Source organism: Sphaeramia orbicularis, chromosome 14, assembly GCF_902148855.1.
Source record: "Sphaeramia orbicularis chromosome 14, fSphaOr1.1, whole genome shotgun sequence".
NCBI classification, from domain to species: Eukaryota; Metazoa; Chordata; class Actinopteri; order Kurtiformes; family Apogonidae; genus Sphaeramia; species Sphaeramia orbicularis.
This window is the reverse complement of record NC_043970.1, coordinates 41,594,610-41,620,589: the sequence shown is the minus strand read 5'-3', so window position 1 is coordinate 41,620,589 and position 25,980 is coordinate 41,594,610. Positions and strand designations below refer to the sequence as shown.

General features: G+C 36.0%; 1 protein-coding gene across 19 annotated transcripts in view; it reads left to right on the top strand.

Annotated features, from left to right (window-relative positions):
* dlg2 (discs, large homolog 2 (Drosophila)) overlaps positions 1-25,980 on the top strand; it is a 417,220-nt gene that overhangs the window by 339,364 nt on the left and 51,876 nt on the right. For 13 of the 19 annotated variants that reach the window (XM_030154920.1, XM_030154919.1, XM_030154918.1 and 10 more), the window contains 5 exons: positions 3,721-3,845; positions 13,932-14,101; positions 16,620-16,756; positions 19,052-19,196; positions 20,837-21,002. In XM_030154920.1, coding sequence (XP_030010780.1) covers positions 3,721-3,845; positions 13,932-14,101; positions 16,620-16,756; positions 19,052-19,196; positions 20,837-21,002 — 743 coding nt within the window. The remainder of the gene's footprint in view (positions 1-3,720; positions 3,846-13,931; positions 14,102-16,619; positions 16,757-19,051; positions 19,197-20,836; positions 21,003-25,980) is intronic. The other 6 variants (XM_030154924.1, XM_030154936.1, XM_030154929.1 and 3 more) reach the window with 1 other exon arrangement.

Here is a 25,980-nt window from a genome sequence, read left to right as displayed (position 1 = left end):
CTGTTTTCAGATTGATCTTACGTAAGTAGTGATAGTCCATTCAGTTTCAGATATACAGAAAAATGAGTGTGTCTCTGTCAGATTTACAAGAATGAGCTGTTCCATGGTTCACATCACACACAACAACAACAACAACAACAACAACACAGTCACAGCCACACACAACACACTCTCACTGTGGAAGCTCCTCACAATGAATGAAGAAGACACAAAGAACAAAATGAACAGAACGAACGTCATACGTCTGTGTGGTAGTGGTGCCAAGCTGCTAAACCTAGTGATGAGTAATACTTATCTGCTGGTGTTACAGTGTTGATGTAACAGTAACACACAAGACAATGACTGCAATTCATTGTCAGTTGGATGTCATTTGTAGAAAACAGCCTCTGTATAGTAAACTGGGGCACTTTATTTCAACACTTGTTTGAGAAAGAGAATGTCCTGTAAACTGGTGAAGGTTTGGAGACAAAATAAAGATGAAAACTGTATTAAATGCCAGTTTGTCAAGTATAGAAAGCAAATATGATTAGATGGAATGAGAGCCGCTAAGAAACAATTTTTATTCAAAGTGACTCGGTGATAAAAGCTAGAAGCACTTTTGTCGTTTTCACCACTGGACAAACAAACCAAAAAAAAAGGAGTTTGATGCTGAAATGGTGGCATTTTGTCTACATATATGGGTTTGATTCTGAGCCTTATAAAGGTATAAAGTTATTATGGGATGTTATCTTTGCTAAGTTGACAAGTGAGATTTGTTTAGAGTTGTTTAAGACATAAAATGTCCTTTAAACTGGATAAAATAAAGTCAAAAATTTAATTAAATAAAAGTTTAAGTATGGAAAGACAATATACTATATAGACAAAAGTATTGGGACACGTTGAATTCAGGTGCTTTTTTTCTAATAGGGGTCTGAGATACACGACAATAATGACTAATGTCATAATATAGTTTTCTGTTGTGATAAATGTCATTGCATTGCTTTGGTTAGTTTTGTTGAAATTGTTGTGTTTGTTTCCAAAATACAGCAGAGATGGTTTTTACTTAATTTCTCTTAACACTGATTTTTTTTTTTTTTTAATCCATGACTATGATTTTAAATGTTCTACCTCTAGATATTTTTCATGCTCCGAATGTAAATAGTAATTTTTTTTACCACAAATGACCATCTACTTTCTTCACATCTCACTTAGGAAGAAAAATCTCCCATTGAACTTTAAGAACATATTGCTGTTTATAAACTATATGGACAAAAGTACTGGGACGCATCATGTCTACAGCTCATATTGCCCTATTCATGCTTATTTGAGATCAATGTTGAATAAGTAAAAACCATCTCTGAGGAATTTTGGAAGCAAAGATAAAAATTTTAACAAAACTAACTGATTATCATTATATAAAACTATATTGTGACATTTGTCATTATTGTTTTGTATCCCAGACCCCTGTTAGAAAAGAAATACCTGAAGTCAATGTGTCCAAATACTTTTGTCCATATAGTGTATGAACTGGAAGACTGTAACAAAATCATAAATCATCTGTTATAACATTCACATATTTCACAATATCCAAGTAAATACATAAAGTTGCTTGTTGTGACAACTATTAATATTTAATTGTAGTCTTTTCAACCTCATAAAACTATTTGTGTTTCATAAATGAATCTCAAGTGGCTGACATGGAAATATCGGCCAAGTGGACATTAACAGACGCCGACTGGAAGCAGATCTGACAGCTCCGTTATGATCAGAAGCAGAAGCAAAGCCAGACCCACCAGCAAAGGTCAACACCAACAGCAAGAGAGGGGGAGGGGGTTTGACAGATAAGATTTAATACAGACAGCAGTCAGCTCACATCCATACTCCAGGAGCTCCGCATTCATCATGTGCCATTAGATGATGACTGAAACCATCTTGTGCAGCCTCCAATCACACACTGGCCTGTGACTGCCCTCAAGTTGTTTTCTCTGGGGAACACAATGGCAATTTTTTGATTCAGCGCTCCAGGCAGCGGAGACCCGCAGGGAACTGTGGTGGATTTTGTAATCAAGAGAAGCTGCTACTCCCATCAGCTAACAACTTAATCAGAGCTTGGCTTTCATTTTGTGAGTGGGCATCGAGGGGATTTTATTTGCAGAGCCGACAAAGTGCAGCCCCTGCTTTTAAAAGCCACAGCGTTTCAGGGGTTTGATTCCCACCGCTATAGAAATACAATACAGAGCCTCATTGTAAAAACATGATCATACTAAAAGGCAGCGGCCTACGGTTACGCCTCAATGCCACAGCAATTTTGTAATGACACACTGAAACACCTCCACTTCTTCATAATCACAGTAGAAGTAGGGATAACGTAAAGATGGTAGTCCTGAAAATACATCAATAAATGCTCATCCTTTAAATGGGCTTTGTGTTATATTTCTACTTTCAGATATTAAAAACAAGCTAAAAGTATCACTAAAGTGTTTGGAATAAAGAGCTGTGAAGTTCTGTCAAAGATGCGAATGTATTGGATTGAATATATGAAGTGAATATATTTACAGTAGGATTGGGACTCTTAGTTGTAAGGCCAATACGATACACATCTTGATACGGCATCTCCAATCTGGTATATTAAAGATACGTGTGTGGCATCTCGCGCTGTGATACAATTCACACCCAAATCACAATACAGAGCGATTAAGCTTATTCTGATTCAACACATTCATCTGGTTAAAAAAAACAAAAAACATATGCAGTGCAATTCAATGAGCTTGGTTATTTATTTATCAAATAAGACCATGACTTTTCTCAAAGTGGCTTTTGTGCAATTTCAGAACACGTGCCTCACATACAGTCAATGAAAAAGTTAAGACTTTATGAAGTCATGTCTCTGCATGTTTCTAACACTCAACTTCTTGCTCCCTCGCTGAATCAATTTATAATGTAATATATTTGTAATATAGATAATACAGAAAAAGGTTGTGTCACTTTAAGAGACACCTGCACAAGGTATTCTGGAATGTGCTGTTAGATATGTACGTTATTGTTTTAGGAACAGATCAAATTTTATCAATACAAACATTCAGTAACTGATGCATCGCGATATTATTCCAAACTTTTCATTCACTCGCAGCTTCTCTACCGGTGCACTCAGATCGTCAGATCATGCAAACACGTGTTGGCGTATCGATACGTATTGGATAATCTTCACATCCCTAATTTACAGTGATGAGTGTTGATTTATGTGGCCACTAGAGGGAGTAGTGAGTCACTCTGCCGGTCTCTTGTGGTGAGAAAAACTAACACCACAGGGCCTTTGATGAAATCCAAAAGTCACACTGGGTCCTTATGGGTTAAAAATCATAATAGTATTTATTAGAATCACTACAGCCATACAGCAATATATCCATACATTACAACACACAACACAAAGGAGACATAGGAGATGACGATGATCAAATGACATGAAACAAAATGGCGTGACACTTAATGAACACACATCACTAAATGTAATGTGAGTTAAATTAAAATAAAAAAAAAAAAACTTCCAAAAAAATGACAAAAAACTGAATTCTGTTCCTGTAAAAAATGTAACTTCAGCATCTTGTAACCCTCTACAGGAGGCAGCTGTCATCAGTCGTCCATATTCCATGGTTGACGTGTCGTCATTTGAGCACAGTACATATATTGTCTCCTGTCTGTCGAGTCCCTGTTCTGACCCAGCGCTTCTTTCCACCGCTGCAGGGGAACTCAGGGTTGGGCTTCAGCATCGCCGGAGGGACAGATAACCCACACATCGGTGATGATCCCGGCATCTTCATCACTAAGATCATCCCCGGAGGCGCTGCTGCAGAGGATGGACGCCTGAGGTCAGTCCCTGCCCCTCACACACACACACACACACACACACACACAGGATTTTAATAAGGACTAAGGAGAAAACGTTACAGGTATGACAGATGAGAAAAAACACACCTGTGAAGATGGAAAAAGAACCTTTAAGACAGGGATGTCAAACGCATTTTATTTCAGGGGCCACATATAGACCAATGTGGACTGGACCAGTAAAAGAATAACATAATAAACCTGTAACTGTTTGTCTTTGTTTTTGTGTGAAAGTCAATTACTTCATAAAAATGTGAATAACCTGAACAACCATGTACATGATGAAATTTTTGTAGTGCAATTTTATCCGTATTATGTCGCAGCTTATTATTAACACAATTTACAGATCACAGTCGATCGACAAATGCAGAAAACATTTGAAACAGGCATAATATTGTTAAAAATGCACTTAATTTTCTTAAGAAATGTCAGGTTTCTCATTTGTTTACCTTTTCATATTTTATAATGACAAGATAGGTTGTAACTGTAAATATTTTCATAATTTATTTTGACTTTTTTCACATTAGACCAGGGAAAATTCGGAGTTGTCATTATTTATAGCTGAGTATGTTAGTATGTTTGTAGTATGATTTAACTTGATATCACATTTAGTTGTATGTAGCCCCTGAACTCCCTTAACTATTAATATTTTCAGTGTAATTTTTACACTTCTGAAATTTATCCTGCGGGCCAGATTGGACCATTTTTCTTTCTCTTTTGTATAATAATAATAATAATAATAATAATGATAATAATACAGTGGATTTATATAGCGCTTTTCTAAGTACTCAAAGATGCTTTACAATAAGCAGCCAAGGGACGAACACAACAAACGGGTAAAACAGATACAGAATTAATACAAAAGGCCAAACAAAGAACAAATACTCAAGCAAAAAGGCAGAGAAAGATACGGAAAAGAAAACACATGGTATAATGACCATAGTCTGCCGTAACACCGAGAACTGCTTCAGTTCAATGTGGATTTAGACCTCATGTTTTGGTTGTAAAAACTTCAGCTGCTTGGTCTTGACTGTGATCCAGGGTAGGTTTCACACAAGCGATTTTTGGTGATACCCAACTGAAACCTTGGACTCTTAAGTGTGAAAGCACCATGAATGTGTAGACCAGGGGTGTCAAACTCATTTACTCATTTAGTTCAGGGGCCACATTCAGCTAAATTTGATCTGCAGTGAGTCGGACCAGTAAAAAAATAACCTAATAATATATAAATAATGGCAACTCCAAATTTTTGTCTTTGTTTTAGGGTAAAGAAAAAAAAACATTTAATTATGAAAATACTTACTTTTTTAAACTATCCAAACAAAAAAGATGTGAATAACCTGAAAAAACTGAAATTTCTTGAGAAAAATCAGTGCAATTTAACAATATAATGCATCAACTCATCATTTCTACAAGTGCATTATGGATCAGATCTATGAAGACACTAAACACTGAGTAACAGGCAGAAAATAGTTAAAATTGTGCTGAATTTTCTTTAGACATTTCAGGTTGTTCATATTTGTTGAGGTTATTCACATTTTTTTGTTATAGGATAGCTTGTAAATGTAAATATTTTCATAATTTAATGTTATTTTTTGCACTAAAACAAAGAAACAAATTTGAAGCTGTTAATTCAAGACTTTTTGCTTAATTCAGGATTTTTTGTTAAATTTAAGGTTTAGTTTTTTCACTTAATTGAAGATTTTTTTTTTTTTGCTTAATTCTACATTTTTTCCTTAATTCAAGCTAATTTTTTTTTTTTTTTTTTTTTTGCTTAATTCAATTCAAGACTGTGGAATTTTTGACTTTGCAAAAACATCCCAAGGGCCAGACTGGACCCTTTGGTGGGCCGCATTTGGCCCCCGGGCCGCATGTTTGACACCCCTGGTGTAGACGCTGTGGAAGTGTAAAGACTCAAACTTGCAGCCTCTCCACCACATATAGTATATAATGACTTTAAAAGGAGCTTCATCGAACCTTTCCTTATTAGCTTGTTATTAAGTGTCCTTTTTAGCCACTATAAGTAACGTTTACATTAATTACAAACAGATATTATAGATTTAACCCTGACATTTCAGCATTTACACAAGCATTTCTTTCTCATTAGGTGCTACAAAAATAAACCAGCATTTCTCTGCAGCATCAGCTCTTATTGAACTCTGGTGGTCTCATAGGTTGCATTATATTGCTGAAGGCGACTCACCATCTGTAATAACCTTATTAAATAAACAGAGGAGGTGTGCATGCAGTCCATCAGATCTTCCGCTATTGTAGTTTATCAAAGAAACAACGACTGGGCTCATTTTTCATTCAAGTAGAGTGAAGGGAGTACCCGAAGGAAAACGCTGCCTGCACTGTCGAGTCCTGGTCTGGGTTTTTGTTTAGTTTAGTAAAAATCTTTACCTGAAGAAAAGACAATAAATAAAAATTGTTGGAACTTTTTTAATTTTTATTGTCATTATGGATCAGTGACAATAAAATAATGTATGGTGATGTACTATGACTTAAACAGGCATCAATGGACAAACTAAATATGGAGTTTAACAGTGACTTCTGGGTTTAATGTGAATGTCAGACACAATTTTACAATATGATACAATATCTTTCTTTGTTATTTTAACATGTACAACAACATTAAAATGCCATCCAGTCAGTACCCCATCTTTAAGGTGTATAAAAAACTGCTCTATTATATAAAAACAACTGAAATACAGCTGTTTTTATGCCTTTTTAATCTATTCTTGTATTTCAGTCTATCGTCTTGCTTTTTTATTCTTCTGTACGACACTGTTTTAATTGTACAGCTGTTTTATGTTTTTAATCTATTCTTGTATTTTTCTTTTCTTTTTGGTTTTTCCCCTGTAAGTCACTTTGGAAAAAAGTGCATAAATGCAAAATGCTTAAATGTAAATGTAAATAAAAAAGATAAAACAGCTAAAATTAAAAATGTATATAATAATAATTTAAAAAGCAAAGGCACACAGAACCACACGTTCTTATCGTTGCACAATTCCCATGAGCATGTATTGCATCTCAGATTATAAAGCTGAAAATAATACACATACTCTATTATTATGGGAAAAAAAACTTCATTGATTTTCTTCTGATGTTTCAGATGTTTGATCAGCAGTTTAACACATTCTCAACTGTAACCTTTTGACAAATGTTGTGAACCTGAGCCTCTCATGGCAAGTAAATTCTTTATATTCAAGAGAAAAAAATTGCAGTTTTGGTTGGATTGATGACGTGCCTTGCAACTGTGGAGGATGGAGTCAGTGGTAAACAGTGTATGATTTATGGTTATGTGAAATAATGTGTTTCAAGAGACCAAGATTCTCAAAGGAGGACTGAAGTAAGAGAGAAATGTCCAGATACTTAGGCTCCTGCTGTATATTGGTATTGGGCAATATAATAGGAATAATAAAGAAATAGAAAATAACATTAGCATCAGCATCAGCTATGGGCCAAAGTGTCATTTTTATTACTGGTATCAGCCAAGAATTCTGCAATAATTTCAGCCCCACTATGTCTCAATTTTAAAAATAAATATTGCATTACACAACAGCTCTACTGCACTTTTACACATTCCAAGCAGTTTTATAACATGTTAGATTGAATACATATAACTAGGTTTAAGTTAACAACCTCAGTCTGTTTCAATGCCTTTATGTTTGTTGCTCAAAGCAGATTTACATTATAAAAAAAGACTATTTATTGCAGCCTGTCTGTAAACTTAACATAACTGATAAGAATAAATAAAACTTTGTGCTGCACAGACACTAATGACAGCTGTTCTGTAGGCGTTAAAATTTAGTATCAAACGACAGGACATTTTTCAATACTCCATCATACTGTCTGCAAGTGATTCAGTTGGTACCGTAAAAGTGTTGAAGTTAATATCCGGCCTTACATGGAGGTGGATAAGGACTAGAAGTTGACCAATAATGGGTTTTTAATTCTATTATAATGATAGTTTATAACAGCTAAAAGGAGGGAACTGATTCAACAGCCAATATTTCCTCCATCTTGACAAAAAAAATCCAGCTCTGATGAAAGGGAACTACTTTTGACCTTTGACTTATTATAAACTCGATAACTGTTGAACTGAATATCCAAGCCAAATAAATAAATACCTGCATGAATGAATCAATAATAAGGGATAAATAAACTTACAGTACATAAGCAGTAAATCTGGAAGAATTTAAGTGGAAGAATCTAGGTGATTCTACTTGTAGTTTTTAGTTTTTGAGCCATTATTCTCCCTAAAAATGAGAAATTCCACTTGAAAGTCTTAATAATAATGCACCAATTAATCAATCTGTCTATTATGAGAGCTAATTTTGGTGTGTTCAAGAAGAAATCCTAGGCACTTTGATTTTTCCTTTCACTGTCTGTAAAAGCATACTCCAAATAATACTAAGAAGTGGTGCCAGGCACAACAAACCCCACCCCTTTTGCCCATTTTAAGTAAATGGGAAGATTCTTAAAAAATCATAAAATCTTTGAACTTTGACCTGCCTTTCCCAAAATGTAAAATATGTACATCTATTCTGGGTCGCTGGCAATCTATAAACCCAATTTGGTATGAACTGAACCAATAGTTTTGCTGCTAAAGTGTTAACAAACAAAGAAACAAGGAAGTGGTGCCAGGCACAACAAACCCCGCCCCTTGCATGTATTGTAGCTTATTTTGGCATCAATCCAGCTGATGTCATCAGAGATATGCATGTGCTGATGTCAGCATATCAATTGCCTCTACATATGTGCCAAGTTTGAAGGAAATTTAAACAAAATGGATGCTTTTATAGACATTTTAAATTTCGCCCATTATGAGTAAGTGGGAAAAAAAAAAAAATGATAATAATAATACATTTTATTTGTATAGCACTTTTCAACTCAGATACTTTACATGCAGCAGATAAAAACATAAACCAGACATATTAAAAACAGATTAAAAGCAGGTGCAAAAGGCAGGTATATGAATAAAAAACAGTTAAACATTAAACATTGTGACTAAACATTAAAAGCAATTTTAAATAAATGAGTTTTTAAAAGGGATTTAAAGGTGTTGGGTTCGGAGCAGTGTCGGATAGAAGGTGGAAGGGAGTTCCAGAGGGTTGGAACTGCAATGGAGAAAGCTCTGTCCCCCAAAAAAAGATGTAAAACTTTGTGTTTTAAACTTTGTGGTGTTTAAACTTTCACCTACTTTTCCCAAAATGTAATGAAATCGATTCTGGGTCACTGGCAATCTATAAACCAAATTTGATATGAATTCAACTAAAACTTTTGCTGTTACAGCCATTTGAAATTTCGCCCATTATAAGTAAATGGGGGGAAAAAAAAGATTTTAAAAATTCACAACAAATATGATCTTTGACCTACCAATCCGAAAATGTAATGAAATCTATTCTGGGTCACTGGCAATCTATAAATCCAATTTGGTATGAATTCAACCAATAGTTTTGGTGCTAAAGTGTTAACAAAACCAAACAAACAAAACCAAAAACAATACCCCTTTCCTCCCCTCTGGGGGGGGGGGGGGGGGGGGGGATTATCTTGAACAGCTTAGTCATCACAAGTATCTGAATATGCTCGTCATTTAACTGTAGTGGATGTGTTCGTCTATATTCCGTCTCTTCGGTGGCATCTGTACCTTTCTGCTCTGTAACCCCTGCTCTGCTTTTCAAAGTAGCAGTGATGAATAATGTTCGTTTTGGTTTCCGTCCAGCTCCTGTTTTCTTTCCAGGCCGCAGCTCTGGAGCATTACTGTCAGATCACAGATGCTAGAGGCGAGCGTAATGCATGGACGCCGTCAATCTCGGGCAGATTGCACAAGAAGCAGGCCGGGCATAAATCACACTTAGCCTAATTGATGGTCACCCACTCCAAGGTGGGCAGCGAGACTAATGCATTATGGATGGAGGGGAAGTCTAATCTCTGTTAGGGAGGGGAGGCTGATGGGGATTTGGTTTTCTATAACATTATAGAAGGCAGACACACTTCCTGTCGCTGCTCTGGGACGCTGTAGCAGAGCACTAAGCATACTTAATGCACCAACTCGACTTAAGGGACTGCTTGGGGCAATTTGAGTGTTTCTCGCGGAGGCTGCTGTTTGTTTGGAGAGGTAAAAGCATGGATGTAGCCAGCACTAAACCCACAGCAACTCAACCATCTCTCCTCTGAAAGCCTTATATAAGTTCAGAGGATGTAGATTCTCATATGACATGAAATTCTAATCACAACCAATCGAATTTTATTTGTCCCATGCATTTATATATAGTGCAGCGGTGGTGAAACACTCAGGCGCTGAACTCCAGTTTCCTTATTGTGTTGCTTGAAAATGAAAATAATTTAATTTTGACTTTCTACCCCAGGGAGGAGAGGCAAGGGGTATTGTTTTTGGTTTGGTTTGTTTCTTTGTTTGGTAACACTCTAGCAGCAAAACTGTTGGTTGAATTCAGACCAAATTGGGTTTATAGATTGCCAGTGACCCAGAATAAATGTGATTACATTTTGGGAAAGTAGGTCAAAGTTCGAATTTTTCATGAACTTTTCAATTTTTTTTTTCCCCATTTACTTATAATGGCCGAAATATATCTATATTGTCTCATTGGCTGACGTTCTGGGTAGCTGCACTCTCATTGGCTGACATTCTGTGACGCTGCGCCCTCATTGGCTCACGTTCTGTGACGCTGTGCTCTCACTGGCTCACGTTCTGCGACGCTGCTCTCTAATTGGTTGACGTTCTGTGACGCTGCACTCTCATTGGCTTATGTGTTGTGACGCTGCGCTCTCATTGGCTGACGTTCTGTGACTCTGTGCTCTCATTGGCTGACGTTCTGTGACGCTGCGCTCTCATTGGCTGATGTTCTGTGACACTGCGCTCTGATTGGCTGACGTTCTGTGACGCTGCGCTCTCATTGGCTGACGTTCTGCGACAGTGTGCTCTGATTGGCTGACGTTCTGTGAAGCTGCGCTCTCATTGGCTTACGTGTTGTGACGCTGTGCTCTCATTGGCTCATGTTCTGTGACGCTGGGCTCTAATTGGCTGACGTTCTGTGACGCTGCGCTCTCATTGGCTGACATTTTGTGACGCTGCGCTCTCATTGGCTGACGTTCTGTGACGCTGCGCTCCCATTGGCTGACGTTTTGTGACGCTGCGCTCTCATTGGCTGACGTTCTGTGACGCTGCGCTCTCATTGGCTGAAGTTTTGTGGCGCTGTGCTCTCATTGGCTGACATTCTGGGTAGCTGTCTCTCTCTCTCTCTCTCTCTCTCTCTCTCTCTCTCTCTCTCTCTCTCTCTCTCTCTCTCTCTCTGTATTTGAAAGTACATTGTGCCTATTATTTTTTTTTTATTCATTTTTCAAAATACAACTTGGTTAAATTATTTCAGTGTATTTATAAGTACTTTTTGAACATTTTGAGCACAATTTCAACAATACCGCAATGCCAATATAAGCAACAATATGTGCGAGGGGTGGGGTTTGTTGTACCTGCTACCACTTGTTTATTTATGTACTTCTTTTGCATTCATGATAATGAAAGGGAATAGGTATAGGATTGTCAAAAATGAACCTTTAGCTTCATTTTATTCCTTTTTCAGTTAACCATTGTGAGAATAATGTGTATCAATATAATCTTTGTTCTGTATATGTAAGCAAATGATTCATTCATTCAGTCATATTTGGGGAAAATGTGGTTCCTAGAATGAACAAAAATTTAAATACTTACAAAAAATACATATTAACAGTTCTCTTTAAAGCATTTAAAATAGGAGGAGGAGGACGTTCCCTGCAATATTCCCATATAGTTTTCCAACGGCATGTGCTTTCGAACATAAACACTATGAAATAACATTTTATTTTTCAGTCTCACTGTATCTTATTTGCTAAAGCCTCTCGCTCTCTTCATTCACTCTAATGCTCCCTCGGCCACCAGTCTCTTTTTTATGTTCCTCCAGAACTGTACATATATAAAATAGACATTAAGAAATTCACTAAAAGACAACAACATAAACAGACACAGATATAACAGACTAGATTTCTCGCAGTCTTTATGAAAATACAACAAATATTATGCACGTCAGTGTCACTATGCATTGTCTCAACTATTGCAATGAATTGTGGGTATTTTAAGCAGAAGCACAAGGTGTGGTTATTTGAAGAACTTATTTAGACACAGACTAAATACATGATATAAGCAGATGTTTCATAAAAGCAAATGTCTGTGTGTGATGCACAAATATTTATTCAATTGTGGCTACATAATATATAGCATACGCACTAAATTGGTAATACTGTTAATAGGAACTGGTCTCACTGGATTGGACTGGAGGCAGAAACATCAGACTATAGATATTTTTCCTAATATATATATATGAATATGTTTGTGTATATGTATGTTTGGTTATTACCTGCCTGACTGACACTACTGTGAAAGGGGTTTTTAATCTCAATTGTTTTTTTTATTGTTAAATAATGGTTAAATAAAATAAAGCAGATATATTTTTGATTAACCCTTTCATGCATAGTGGTCACTCCAGTGGACAGCTATTCTACATCTGTTCTCTAATATATTCATGGGTTTTGTTGTTTTAGTTTGATATGAGTTAACACAGTGGACACTTTTGCACCATCCCATACACTGACATTCATACCATTACTGTAACTTTGCTGTTCTTGATAAACCTGATCAGCAGTGACATGTTTGTGTATAAATCAATTGTTAATAAAAATTGTGCGTATGATAAAATGTGAGGAAACATCAGATTACCTGGATTAAAAATGTTTTGATTTTGTATATCACTTTCTGATATTCAAAAATTGAAGACATGGTGTCCAGCGGAGTGGACATTTTTGGGACTCCACAAAAAATTATGAAGGTAGATTTGTTTCTTTATTGCTTCAACCAAAAAAATATTTTCATTAAAAAAATAAATAAATAAATAATCCAAAAAAAAAAAAATTCACTTCAAAGAAAAAAAAGTGTTCAAATGCAATTTTTTGAATCATAAACTTTTTTTTTGCATTCAAACACTTTTTTTTTTTTTTTATTGAATTTTTTTTTTTTTAGTTAAAGCAATAAAGAAATAAATCTACCTTCATAAAAAACAGGTTTATTAAAAAAAAAAAAAATCAATTGCATTGTTTTTTCACGCCTAAAGAGGAATAAAAACACTCAGGAAAAAAATATTGACCAAGGTTCTCATAATTCATGCATGAAAGGGTTAATATATGCATTTTTACAGGTGTGAAGTGATTTCTGTATTGGCTGTTTTTAGGCTTAATTCAACATACAAATGGATTGTGGGTAAAAGCATCTCTTTAGGCAGCAGTAAGTCAGAGCATTTAATTCAGACGTTTAATTTTCTGCATTTGGGATCGTTATTATTACATGTAGTGGGTCTGTAGTACTCTAATACACTGGTTTTGTCTAAATTGTAAACATGCTGTTTGACCTGTGCCTGTAGATGTTGAAAACAGGAAAAGTAACAGTACTAAAAGTTTCAAAATTGCAATTTTTCTCATGCCAGATGAGATACGCACAGATTTTTCTCGCTCTGCTTCCTGCTGTTGGAAGTGTTGTGTATGTTTGCTTAGTGTTGTGTATGTGCTGGGCCTCAGCTGGTCCCTGTGAGCCCCCCCAGGAGAGTTGTGTCCTTGAGTGCCAGGGCATGGATGTTTTGGTCGACACCGCGGGGGAATTCAGACTGAGCTGCTCGTTGACTCTAATTTTTACACACTTGTATGGTTGCCTTCATGCACACACCCATCCAATCTGCCTCCATAACATGTAACATAACACACAAACAGCCTCAATGTAAAGCAACACTGGACTCCAGTATGCAGAGAAACATGTAAAAAAAAAAAAAAAGAAGAAGAATGCATGAATAATATTAGAGCACATGTAGATATAATGTTGACTGTGATGTAGAAGAGACAAAAATAGCTCCAAAAAGAACCGGTGATGTTTACGTGCATCTGAAAAATCAAACAGTGTGAGTGCAGCCTCAGTCCTAATTATTACCAATTATTGTCATCATCACTAATCTCCTCTCTTCCTCTTCCAGAGTAAATGACTGCATCCTGCGGGTGAATGACGCAGACGTGTCTGAAGTTTCCCACAGCAAAGCAGTTGAAGCCCTTAAGGTGGCAGGGTCCATCGTCAGGCTGTACGTTCGGCGCCGCAGGCCGATGCTCGAGACCATCATTGAGATTAAACTTATCAAAGGACCAAAAGGTAACACGAGAATGAATGAAAGTATTTCTACCGAGCATTAGTAGGACTTCTACTGTAATGTTTCAGGGAGACAGTGTTTGTACGGACCCTAATAGAATAAAAATAAAAGAGATAAGGGTGGTATAAACCTTTATAATCATAACAGGGTTTCTGCAGGTCGTTAAAAAGCATTAAAAGTCATTAAATAGATTTTGTGAAAATTAAGGCCTTGAATGGCATTAAAAAACATTAAATTCCATGTCCAGTGGCATTAAAAAATAAAATACACTTGATGGAAAAAAAGCATTGTTATTTGCAATTTATTTTGATTATATAAACATTTAATAATTTTAATCGGAAGTATAGTGTGATGATTGACAGGCGGAACCCTTTAATTGTCTGTTGTTTATGGCGGATACACAAAGTCACAACACCGGATGCTTGGAATGTAACATGCTGTGAGTGTCTTCATGCTGTGGCAAAAGAGCCGAGTAAATATTAGCAAATGTCGGAAAAATGGGAAAATGCAAGTTTCAGCAGAAGTGATTGGAGGAGGAACTATTCAGAACCTGGTTAAAGCCTGTCGATGGTAAACTGACATAAAACTATATATAAAACTATATCTGCAGTTGGATATGTGCAATAAATGTGTTTAAAGTGGCATTAAAAAGGGCATTAAAGAACATTAAATTAGATTTGCTGATACCTGCAGAAACCCTGCATAATGTACCGGCACTTAATAATCAGGTTAACACCATGTTAATCTATTATGTTATGTTATGTTATGCTATGTTATGTTATGTTATGTTATGTTATGTTATGTTATGTTATGTTATGTTATGTTATGTTATGTTATGTTATGTTATGTTGTGTTGTGTTGTGTTGTGTTATGTTGCACCATGTTGCACCATGTTAAAGTACTTGTTTCTTTCTGGTTTCCATAAATAGATTCTTTCTGTGCATGTTTGTCTCGTTTGGAGGTAAAATTAGTTGATCTGACAAGTTAACCTACAGAAGATGGAGGAAGCAAAACAAAATTCAGGGTGTCTATGAATCCTTAAAAAGTGACTAAATTAATAATGAATAATTAATTAATGTTGGTGACGTAGATCTTCAGCTGTTTCCACTCAAAACTAGATGTTACTTCACTATCTTTACCACGAACAGTGACTTTCTCAGCTGATAAGCGTCATTTATGACTAGAGTCTGTAAGTAACTCAAAAGTAACACAGGAGTCATAACACATAACACAATACACCATACATATAATTACACATACACCTGCAATGACTGAAATTAAACAGAAACACTAGATATAACAGTACTAAAACGGGAAACACAAGATTAAAAAGTGATTCAGTGGACATTAACTCATCATTTCTAGGCTTTTATTGTGAAATGTTTGGAGACAATAACACATACGTCTTCAGTGACTGAAATTAAACAGTAACACTGGAACAAATCAAGGTTGTGCCCTAAAATATAACCAGTTCGAGTTATAAAACAGGAAACACATTCCTGTTTCAGATTAAAAAGTGATTCAGTGGACATTAACCCTTAATTTCTTGGCTTTTATTGTGAAATGTTTGGAGACAATAACACATAAACCGGCAATGACTGAAATTAAACAGTAACACTAGATATAACAACAGTAGTAACAGTGCAGCAATAGAATTTATCAAGAGTTTGCCTTAAAAATATAACCAGTTCTAGTTATAAAACAGGAAACATAAGGTTAAAAAGTGATACAGTGGACATTAACCATTCATTTCTCAGCTTTGATTGTGAAAAATTTGGAGACAATAACACATACACCTGCAGTGACTGAAATTAACCCTTTCATGCATGAATTATGAAAACCTTAGTCAAGATTTTTTTATCTGATTGTTTTTATTCCTCTTTAGGCATAAAAAAAAACAATGCAATTGGAAATTTTTTTAATGAACCTATTTTTCGTGGAGTTAGAAAAACCATGAGACAAAGAAACATGTATATCAGAAAGTGATGTACTGTGTGACAGTTATAAAATAACATTCTCAATGCAGCAAATCTTATGTGACTAGTTGTTACTCACTTCATGGAGATAATTTGCAAAAAAAAAAAGTTTAAGAAAACTGTTTTTCTTATAGTCTAATTGCAATTAGCAACTGATTTACACTCAAATATGTCACTGCAGATCAGGTTTATCAAAAACAGCAAAATTACTGTAATGGTATGAATGTCAGTGTATGGGATGGTGCATAAGCGTCCACTGAGTTGGCTGAAATGGAACTAAAACAACAAAACCTGTGATTATACAAGAGAACAGCTGGAGAATAACTGTCCACTGTAGTGACCACTATGCATGAAAGGGTTAAACAGTAACACTCTAGATTGAACAACAGTACTAACAATGCAGCAATAAAACTAATCAAGAGTTTTCCTTAAAATATAACCGGTTATACAGTAGTTATTAAACAGAAAACACAAGCCTGCTTCAGATTACACACATTTGTCCAACAACTGTGGAACTAACCGGCTGCTTTCCTTTCGCACACAGGGCTTGGGTTCAGTATCGCAGGCGGAGTTGGAAACCAGCACATTCCTGGTGATAACAGCATATACGTCACCAAGATTATTGACGGCGGGGCGGCACAGAAGGACGGACGACTACAAGTTGGAGACAGGTTGTTAATGGTTAGTACAGTACATTTAATTTAAAACTGAAAGATTTGACCGGAAATTATACATTTACATTTACATTTATGCATTTGGCAGACGCTTTTTTCCCAAGCGACTTACAGGGGAAAACCAATCAAATCAATCATAGTGCCAAATCATAACAAAAGTTATCTCATGACACTTTACATATCGAGTTGGTCAAAACCAGACTCTTAGTCAATTTACAGAAACCCAACAGAATCCTCCGGGAGCAAACACTTGTGAGTGGTGACAGTGGTGAGGAAAAACTTCCCTTTAACAGCAGAAACCTTGAGCAGACCCAGACTCCTGGAGGATGGCCGTCTGCCTTGACCAGTTGGGGTTAAAAGAGAGAGGGTAAAGGAAGAGAAAAGAGAGAGAGCGATAGAGATAGAGAGAGACTGGGGGAGAAGGGGGGAAGTAGGAGGAGACACATGGATGCAGTTGATGCCCAGATAACTGAACTAGAACATCTATGGAACTATCAAGGTTATTATCGTTAACGAAAACTAACGAAATGACGAAAACTAGAATTATAAAAGCATTTTCATGAACTGAAATAAATAAAAACTATAATAAAAAAAAAACAATAACTAACTGAAACTGTATTGTGTGTTTACAAAACCAAAACAAATAAAAATTATGGATAAAATTCCCTTCGTTTTCATCTTTGTGAATGTCGGATTGATACAAAATTGATTTATTTTGCTCTAGCAATTTTAGCTGCTGGCACCATACGACACTTGACAGTCCATCACTTGTCGTCACTTGTGGTTTCCTATTCATCTTCTGGTCCCCACTCTACCTGGAAACATGGAGACTAAAGTTGGGAGAAAGCAGCAGAGTCCTGTCTGGGATTTATTTGAATACGACGACAGAGAAGAAGAGAAAAGATATGAAAAAACTAAAATTAAACTAAAACTAAGCATTTAGAAAATAATGAAAACTAATAAAAACTAGCAAATCTGCTCTAAAAATGAATCAAAACTAACTGAATTAGAGAAAAAAAAAGTCAAAATTAAATAAAACTAAACTATAATGAAAAATCCAAAACTAATATAACTTTGGGAACCATATAATAAGCACTATCATAACTATATGGATAAGTGAGTGATGACGATGAAGGCAGGAGAGAGGCAGGACCACAGCAGCAGGTCCAGAGATGATCCTGGGAAAACCTGTGATGATCCTGGGAAAATTATGGCATAGTAGAACTACTAACTCCATTCAGCCATTGTCTTATTTTACAGATAAAATACTCCACATTTCTTCATGAGATGTTGACTGAGGCCTGTCAGATTTTGTTGAAATTCCAAAAATTCAGGTGAAAACAAAAGTTATCACTGCTGCCTGTTCTTCTGTATTTCTTTAGTTATTAATCTTAGAAGTTTGGCCCTCAGAGATAAATTTCATCATTATTGTTTGTATTGTTTGCCTCAGAGTGTTTATTTTTCACTGGATTGGGTCGAAATTTATGCTGAACAGTCATGAAAGCAGAAGGATAACTTGGAACAGTTATGAATGTAAGCAACTGTTGCAATAATTTGCTTCTTGGAACAAAATGTAAGTGTTTCACAACTAATTTGACAAGTTTTCCTAAAAAAATAGATTAAGTAAAAATACTTTTTAACATATTCTGTCCATTTCTTCACACTTTTTCAGAGGAAAGTGCCAATACTCAATGCAAATCATTTTGAAATATGCTATATTACTCCATCTGTTCATGTGGTTTAATATTACCTACAGGTGTTTTATTTAATAGGCAGATATTTGATACTGATTTCATGATTTCTATGTGTGTGTGACTTTTTCTCAGCATATGCAAAGTATTATTGTAGAGACATCATTCCAAAAGATTAATGGTGGTTCCAGGAATCGGGTTAGACTCTGTACAGTTCATTATCCATGAGTGCATTAACCAGACAATGTGTTTGATTACAACATTTCCTGCATCTTCAGTCTGAGTGATAATTAAATGATGAAATGAAAGGATCATGACTTAGTGGCATCAGTTCTGGAAGCAACGCAGCAGCAGCATCAGCATCAGCCGCCCTCCTGTTCAGTGTGTTACAGCGATGTTTCTCTTGAGGAGGGCGTCCTTCTTGCTTAACCAGGGCTTAATTTAATTACCTTCCTACTGTTGTGTTCTCACCCGAAGACCATCTGTCATAATCCAGCCTCCCGCAGGCAGCAAACACGCCGGACTGATCCGAAGTGAGCAGTAAGAAAAGACAAGTCAGACTCGGAAAGACCTGATTTTCAGAGCCGGGACTCTTATCTTTGTGCACACAGGTGAACAACTACAGTCTGGAGGAAGTTTCTCATGAAGAGGCTGTAGCTATTTTGAAGAACACGTCGGACGTGGTCTACTTAAAGGTGGGGAAGCCCACCAATGTCTACCTATCAGATCCCTATGGGCCTCCTGATATCACACACTGTAAGTCCCGAGTCCTTCTTTTTAATCTGTCACATGGGAAACTTCAGATTAATGCAATGTTCTATTTATTTCAGTCAGAATCTGGGTCTGTTGGCCATATTTAAAGTCATGGATTGGACTGTAAGACTGATTAAATTCAATTTGCAAGAAGTTGTCTGTCTTATTTTAATGTACAAATTCATTTATTATAAGTAGTTTATTTATAAAACACATTTGACCAGAGCATAAGCATTGCAAAATACCCTAAAAAGGGAATTAAAACCTGGAGTAAAACAAAGATAAAGCAGTAAAAATGCAGTTAGAAACAGGCAGAGGGAAGAGACGTTAGCATCAGTGAACAGTTATCAAATAAACAAAACTTTATGTGGCACATTTCAGTCCACATGGAAGCACAATTACTGCACAAACCATGAAATTGCAGGCAGCACAGCTGGGCAATATGGCCAAAAAATATATATATATATTTGTTTTCAGTTGTATGACATCTCACTGTTTTGGTTGATTTTGTTTGAAAGTGAACTCAAGATAAAACTAAAACATTTTTTCACTGAAACTATATGTTGTACATATGCAATATCAATGCATGCCACAAGTAACAGCAAAAACACATTATTTTCAAGGGTGTCCATATGCATTTTTTTAAATAACAGTAATTTTCAGTAAAGTAACACTAATTGGCAATAACTGTAAAAACAAATTCACAATGAATATGTTAAACAAACTGGTTGCATTTTGACTTTTGGTCAAAGATCCTCAAAACAAGCATTTTTCAAGTTGAGTACGGATCCTCCTTCCAGCGTGTTATTCTACCCATAATCTTACGAAGAAGGTCCAAGTTTTACTACTTTATTATTATGATTATTATTAGTAGTGGTAGACTTTTATTATTAAAAAATATTGTACTGTTTCTACAGAAAAGGGTTCATAAAAACAGTAAAGTCTAAGTCAAGTGACTCATGAAAACAAAACAGTTCAAACTAACTAAAGTTCTTAAAGATCAACAAAATACAGTGAGCAATGATGTGTAAAGTTTTTGCTCACCTTCATTATATGACAATAAAAGCTCTTCATACTCGTATCTAAATACATGCAACATTTGTTCATTTTCTGTATTACTTACCCTCATGTAAAAAGTATATTTTAAATTTGAGGAAATGTATACTGTCGCACAATATATGCGGTCAGTTTATTTATTTCTTTTTTTTTTCCAATTCAGTTTAATTTTATTTTGCATAATTCAAAAATGACAAACTTGACAAATAGTTTACCATCCATAGAGAAGAAGAAAAACTTCAAGAGAATTGAAATTAAATACTGTAAATAATGTAGTGCCATAAAAAATAATTGTAAACTAATGTAAAAAAAAAAAACAAAAAAAACCCATAACATAGCACACACCAAAACATAATGTAAAAGCAAATATGTGAGTAAAAGATATTTATGTGTTGAGTAAAATTAAATGATACTACATGGAAAGCAGTAACAAAATGGGGGAGCAGATGCATTTCAGGCTTAAATTAAAGTATTTTAAACTGCATCTTAAATATTGACATAAACAGCCTCTGCTTTTGATTTTTGAGAACATGTAAGTGTATTTGCCTTCTTCACATCGCTTACACCCATGTTTATTTCCTCCTCAGCTTTCTCTCCAGCCATGGAAAATCATATCTCTTCCCCCGTCAACAGTGGCACTCTGGAGTACAAGTCTGGTCTCCCCCCAATCTCCCCCGGGAGTTATTCCCCCCTCCCTAAGCACTTACTGGGGGAAGAGGATATAAACAGGTTGGATGGTTTTTCCTTCTTACGGTAATTACCTCCCTTCCTACCAGACTACTAGAACTACAGGTAGAAGTTGTGTCCTGGCTCCTCCTCCTGTGTCGTCCCCGTCACCATTGTCATGGTGATCCAAAAGGCAATTAAAACTTCCACCAGGAGTTGTGTTGCACTTTGAAAAGATCACATTTATAATTTGTGTGGATCGCTTGTTCCTCCTGTGTTTCTGTCGTGCCGTACATGTGTCTTTGTTCTCAGTGTGGTGCATTGTTTCGCTCTGTTTTGATTTTGCTCATTCGTAAACACTGGAACAAACCTGGATGTAATGGGAGGGTTTTCCCTAAAGGTTTGTGAAGGACTTACAGTAGGTGCTATGATGGCTTTTTGTTTTTATTTCACCTCAGACTCCTAATTTTTTGTGTAATGTTGGACCTACGTTACTGTGCAAAAGTCAACATTAGCTTTGTTGGTTTAGTGAAGTTCTACTGACCACACAAAAATAAGAGACCGCTGCAACATTATCATTTTCTTTATGGGCACATATTTCCTGCATTTTCTTGTTGTATCTTAAGAAAAGAGAATGAGAAATAAATACGTATGGTCATTTCAACTCTGCAGAAACAGCAAAGTAAAAGGTGGAGTAAGACTTTTGCACAGTCCTGTAGGTCAGACTCACCTAGATGGGACAGAGATGTTGGTAAAGGTGTTTTCAAACACACAACAGTTGATCACAGAGAGACAGTAGTCGCTTTTCCATTGACCCTCAAATTGTGCAAATATAACTTGCGCATAAAAATTTACCTAATGGAAAAACGACAATTTCGCCAATATTCTTGTTTTTCAATTAAAAGTTTTTGTGCTGGCAAGAGGTGGTTTTTGAGGCGTAGCGCAAATGGTATATCACGCAAAACTGCAATGGAAAGACTTTTTTCCGCAACTAGAGTCACGTGAATAAAAAAAAAAAAAAAAAAAAAAACGATGTTGACGGACGTTACAACAAGCAAAGAATACGAGTTTTAAAAGGAACATGGTGCAGTATGTGTGGACACACCAGGAAACCCAATCATTTTTTAATTTAGTACGGGATAAGGTAAGGTAAGTTAAGATAAAATAAGATAAGATAAGATAAGACTTTATTGATCCCACCATGGGGAAATTTAACAGTTCACAGCAGCAATATGTAACACACCAGTGCAAAAGAGAGAGAGATAGAAATAAACATTTATAAAGTATAAATATTTAAGTATAAAATTTAAAGATATTTTCATAGTGATTGTACATGATGTGATGCGGGGATGGTGGAGGGTTTCTGTATACTGTTACACCAGTGTTTTTCAAACTTGGGGTCGGGACCCCACGTGGGGTTGCCTGGAATTCAAATGGGGTCGCCTGAAATTTTTACTAATTGATTAAATTTAAAAAGAAAAAAAAACTAATAAAAAAATATATGATGAGTTGACAGAGACAATCACAATCCATAAAAGAGATGACAAACTGTGAGTCTGAAACTGAAGCACTGTGATACTGTTTATCTGTCAAATGTTCATTGTGGTCAGTTTCAGATGCTGCAGCTCTTTCATAATTCATAGTTTGAGTTCTTGTTTGTTCAGTATTAATTGTCAGCCTTGTAAATCCAAGCTGGACTGACTGTACATATCCTGACCAAGAAAAATAAAACTCTCCCTTTGTGCAGTAATCTACACCTGGCTTTTCTGCTTCTGTCCATAATAATATACATTATAGAGACTAAATGTCGTCTAAAATTAATGTTTTTTGCAACATAGTAAAGCAAACTATTACATGAGCCAAAAAAATTAGTTTTAGCCAAAAAAAAAAAAGTCTCTGTTTTGAATGTCTGGGGTCGCCAGAAATTTGGAATGTTAAAATGGGGTCATGAGCCCAAAAAAGGTTGGGAACCACTGTGTTATACAGTCTGATGGCTGTGGGGAGGAATGACCTGTGGAAGTGCTCCTTCTTGCACAGGGGATGTAAAAGTCTGGTGCTGAAGGAGCTGCTCAGGGCCTCTACAGTGTGGTGCATGGGGTGGGAGGGGTTATCCATGATGGATAGCTTTGCCAACATTCGTCTGTCTGCCTCCTCCTCAATGGAGTCCAGCAGGCGGCCTAGGACCTAGGATAGAGGGGTAATATATAATAATAATGAATCAGCTAAAATTTGCTTAGGGGGTAAAATGAGTGGCCATTTTTGTCAAAAAAAAAAGTTGTAAGAAATGCATGGAACTGTGTTGAAATAATGCTAATACATTTGTGCACAGACTACTGATATTATTTGACAGTGGAAGCTATATTTTCAGAAATATTGGATTTTGAATAGCACGTGTATGTGAAAACTTTTGCTGGTGGACGGACGTGACATTACCCATGATGCTCTGGTCAGTACCAGTACTTTATTAGTAATAAACTTATATACTTACTATTACTAATTCTCCTCTTATTCATAAATGTTAGTATTGTGGATCTAAAACAATAGCAGTTTAACAAAAACCACAAATGTGGCAGTGGACATGGTTGTTACGGATCCCATCATACTGATGCTCAGCAGCCATGTCACCGTTTCCAGAAATGATCCCTGTGCAAAAACTAGGATCATAATTATTTATTGTGTAGTTTATCATCTTACTAAAGAGAAAATAACAATACAGAATCGATATTTCTTTATAAAAATGCTTATTATTAGAAAACTGTTGATTTAAAAAGTGATGTGTGACATTCTTAATGTATGTATTGGCGTAACATAAGCAGGATGGATCAGCACCATACTCCATATTGCAACCTGTAAAAATAAAACATGTGATATGTAGTATATAATCTTGTAAGAAAAATTGGGGAATCTAAAAGAATAGAATTTTTGTTTTTCAGGTAAATTCAGTTAAAATATAACTTGGCCATTTGTGACATGAAAATATAGCATTAATTGTGATGAAATTGGACATTTTTGACCTGAAAACATAGTTCATATGACCATCAACATGTCGCAACAGAACTGAAATCCTGTAAATTTGCAGAACTTGCATTTACCAACACAAAGTTCCTTTGGGGATTCACTTCACTATTGATTTCTTATGCACAAAGACATAAATAAGACCTCTAAGCAAATTTTAGCTGGAATATATCTGTAAATCAACACAATATTTAACGTTTGTGGCCATGTTTTTGACATGACTTCTCATGTCATCTTGCGATAATAAATAAATCATCACATTTGTGATTTAATGGAAAAATTGACATTACACCCTTCATTTAGTAAATATCGGTAAAGTTTTGCACCTTTGTCCAATGGAAAAGCGACTAGTGTCTATCTAGTCTTATAAGTCCTATAAGTTGCTGAATTTTTGTTGCTTTATGGAAAATATGTCATTATAGTCCACGTTGCTTCAGGCTCAGCGTCACTTCCTTCATTCGACCTCCCAGTTCAACACAATAGCAGAATGATTCTAGTGAAATATGATACCTGTGAAAGAGAAAACTCTTGTCTCTGTCTGTAGCGTCAGTGGCTGAAAGAGATACCGCAATATTTGAGTTGTGTGTGTTGTCAGAATCCAATCACAGCGTATCATTTTACCTAGATGTGGGTCACATCCATTGTCGCAGGTGATATCAGATGTGGTTTGTAGAAGCTCGCAAACATACTGTTACAGAGCTCCTTATAACACGTCAATCTAATACGTCATCACATGTATAAGATGAGGTTTTTACAGAAATAGATTTGATTATCACAACAGAAAATGCAGGAAAGTTTGAGTCAAGTATTAATGCAAAGTCTAGGTTTGCCATCACAGTATTATCCTGTACTTTGTTTGTTTGTCCTGGATATGTATCTATTTTTTTTTTTTTTTTTTTTCATCATTCACTGACAGCTGCTCGTGGTCCAAAGTGCAGAAAGCTTAAGATGTCTTTCTGAAGTGAGTCACAGCCAAACCTTAGCAGCTTCCCACCTCAGCTGCCCTAACACTTAATCCCAAAGCAAGCTGCCGTAGTGATCGGAACCAGTCCAGACAAATTTAAGGTTTTATGTCACAGCTTGTTGAATTTGCCAGAGGTGGATGTTTCCCGTGGTGCGTGTCAAGCATACGACATGTGTTTATCGGTTATACGTCAGTGTGCTTGATGAGTGACAACACGACAAGGAAACCTGGTAGAAATCACTGCACTTCTAGAAGACATCTCCTTGTACCTTATAATGCTTATGTGTTAGGCTAAGTCATTGTTGCATGCAAAAGCAAATGTTATTTAGTGTTTTCATACGACATTTGCAAAACAAACTGCAGGGTGGAAGAATATTGCAGGAGGGCGATAACAAAAGCTCATTTCAAAGGATAACTGAAGGACCCCTGTGTTAAGCTTTTCGTTGAGTGAAGGATTAGTCGTCCATTCTCTTTGGAGTTAAGAGGTTTACTATTTGCTCTTGGCCAAGGTGCATCCCTAATAGCCTTTGAGATTACCACGCTGACATAAAGTGCAGTTCTAGCTTATGTCATTCTTGTAAAGTGTGTATATAAACATCCCTCGTGGCTTTGGTGTCGTGAACTAACCTGGAACAGGTCTGTCGTGAGCCCGTCGTGTATTCAGGTACTACAGTGACTAGAAGTTGATGTTTTCCCCTTTTATTGCTTCCAAAAATGGGTTCACAATCAATTAAAAGTGGCTTTTGGACAAGAATTCCCCCAAAAATGTGTTATTTTCAATGTGAAAACTAGATTTCTACCAAATAATTAAACTTATATGATGTAAAATCTGTTTAAAATAGGCTTTCTGGTGACTTTAGGCTAGTATTAATAAGAGTTGGGTTTAATAGTTAATAATTAAATAATGGTAGTGATTAATGAAATATGCCATTTTTTTCATGGACAAGTGAAGCTTGAACTTTAATTTCATTCGTTACTGCTGCTCAAAAGCACTTTGGGTTCAATTAAAGCTGGAGGAGCTAAAAATTCAAGTTAAAAAAAAACAACAACTGTAATTTTAAAGTACATACAGTCCTCCTGCGGTTT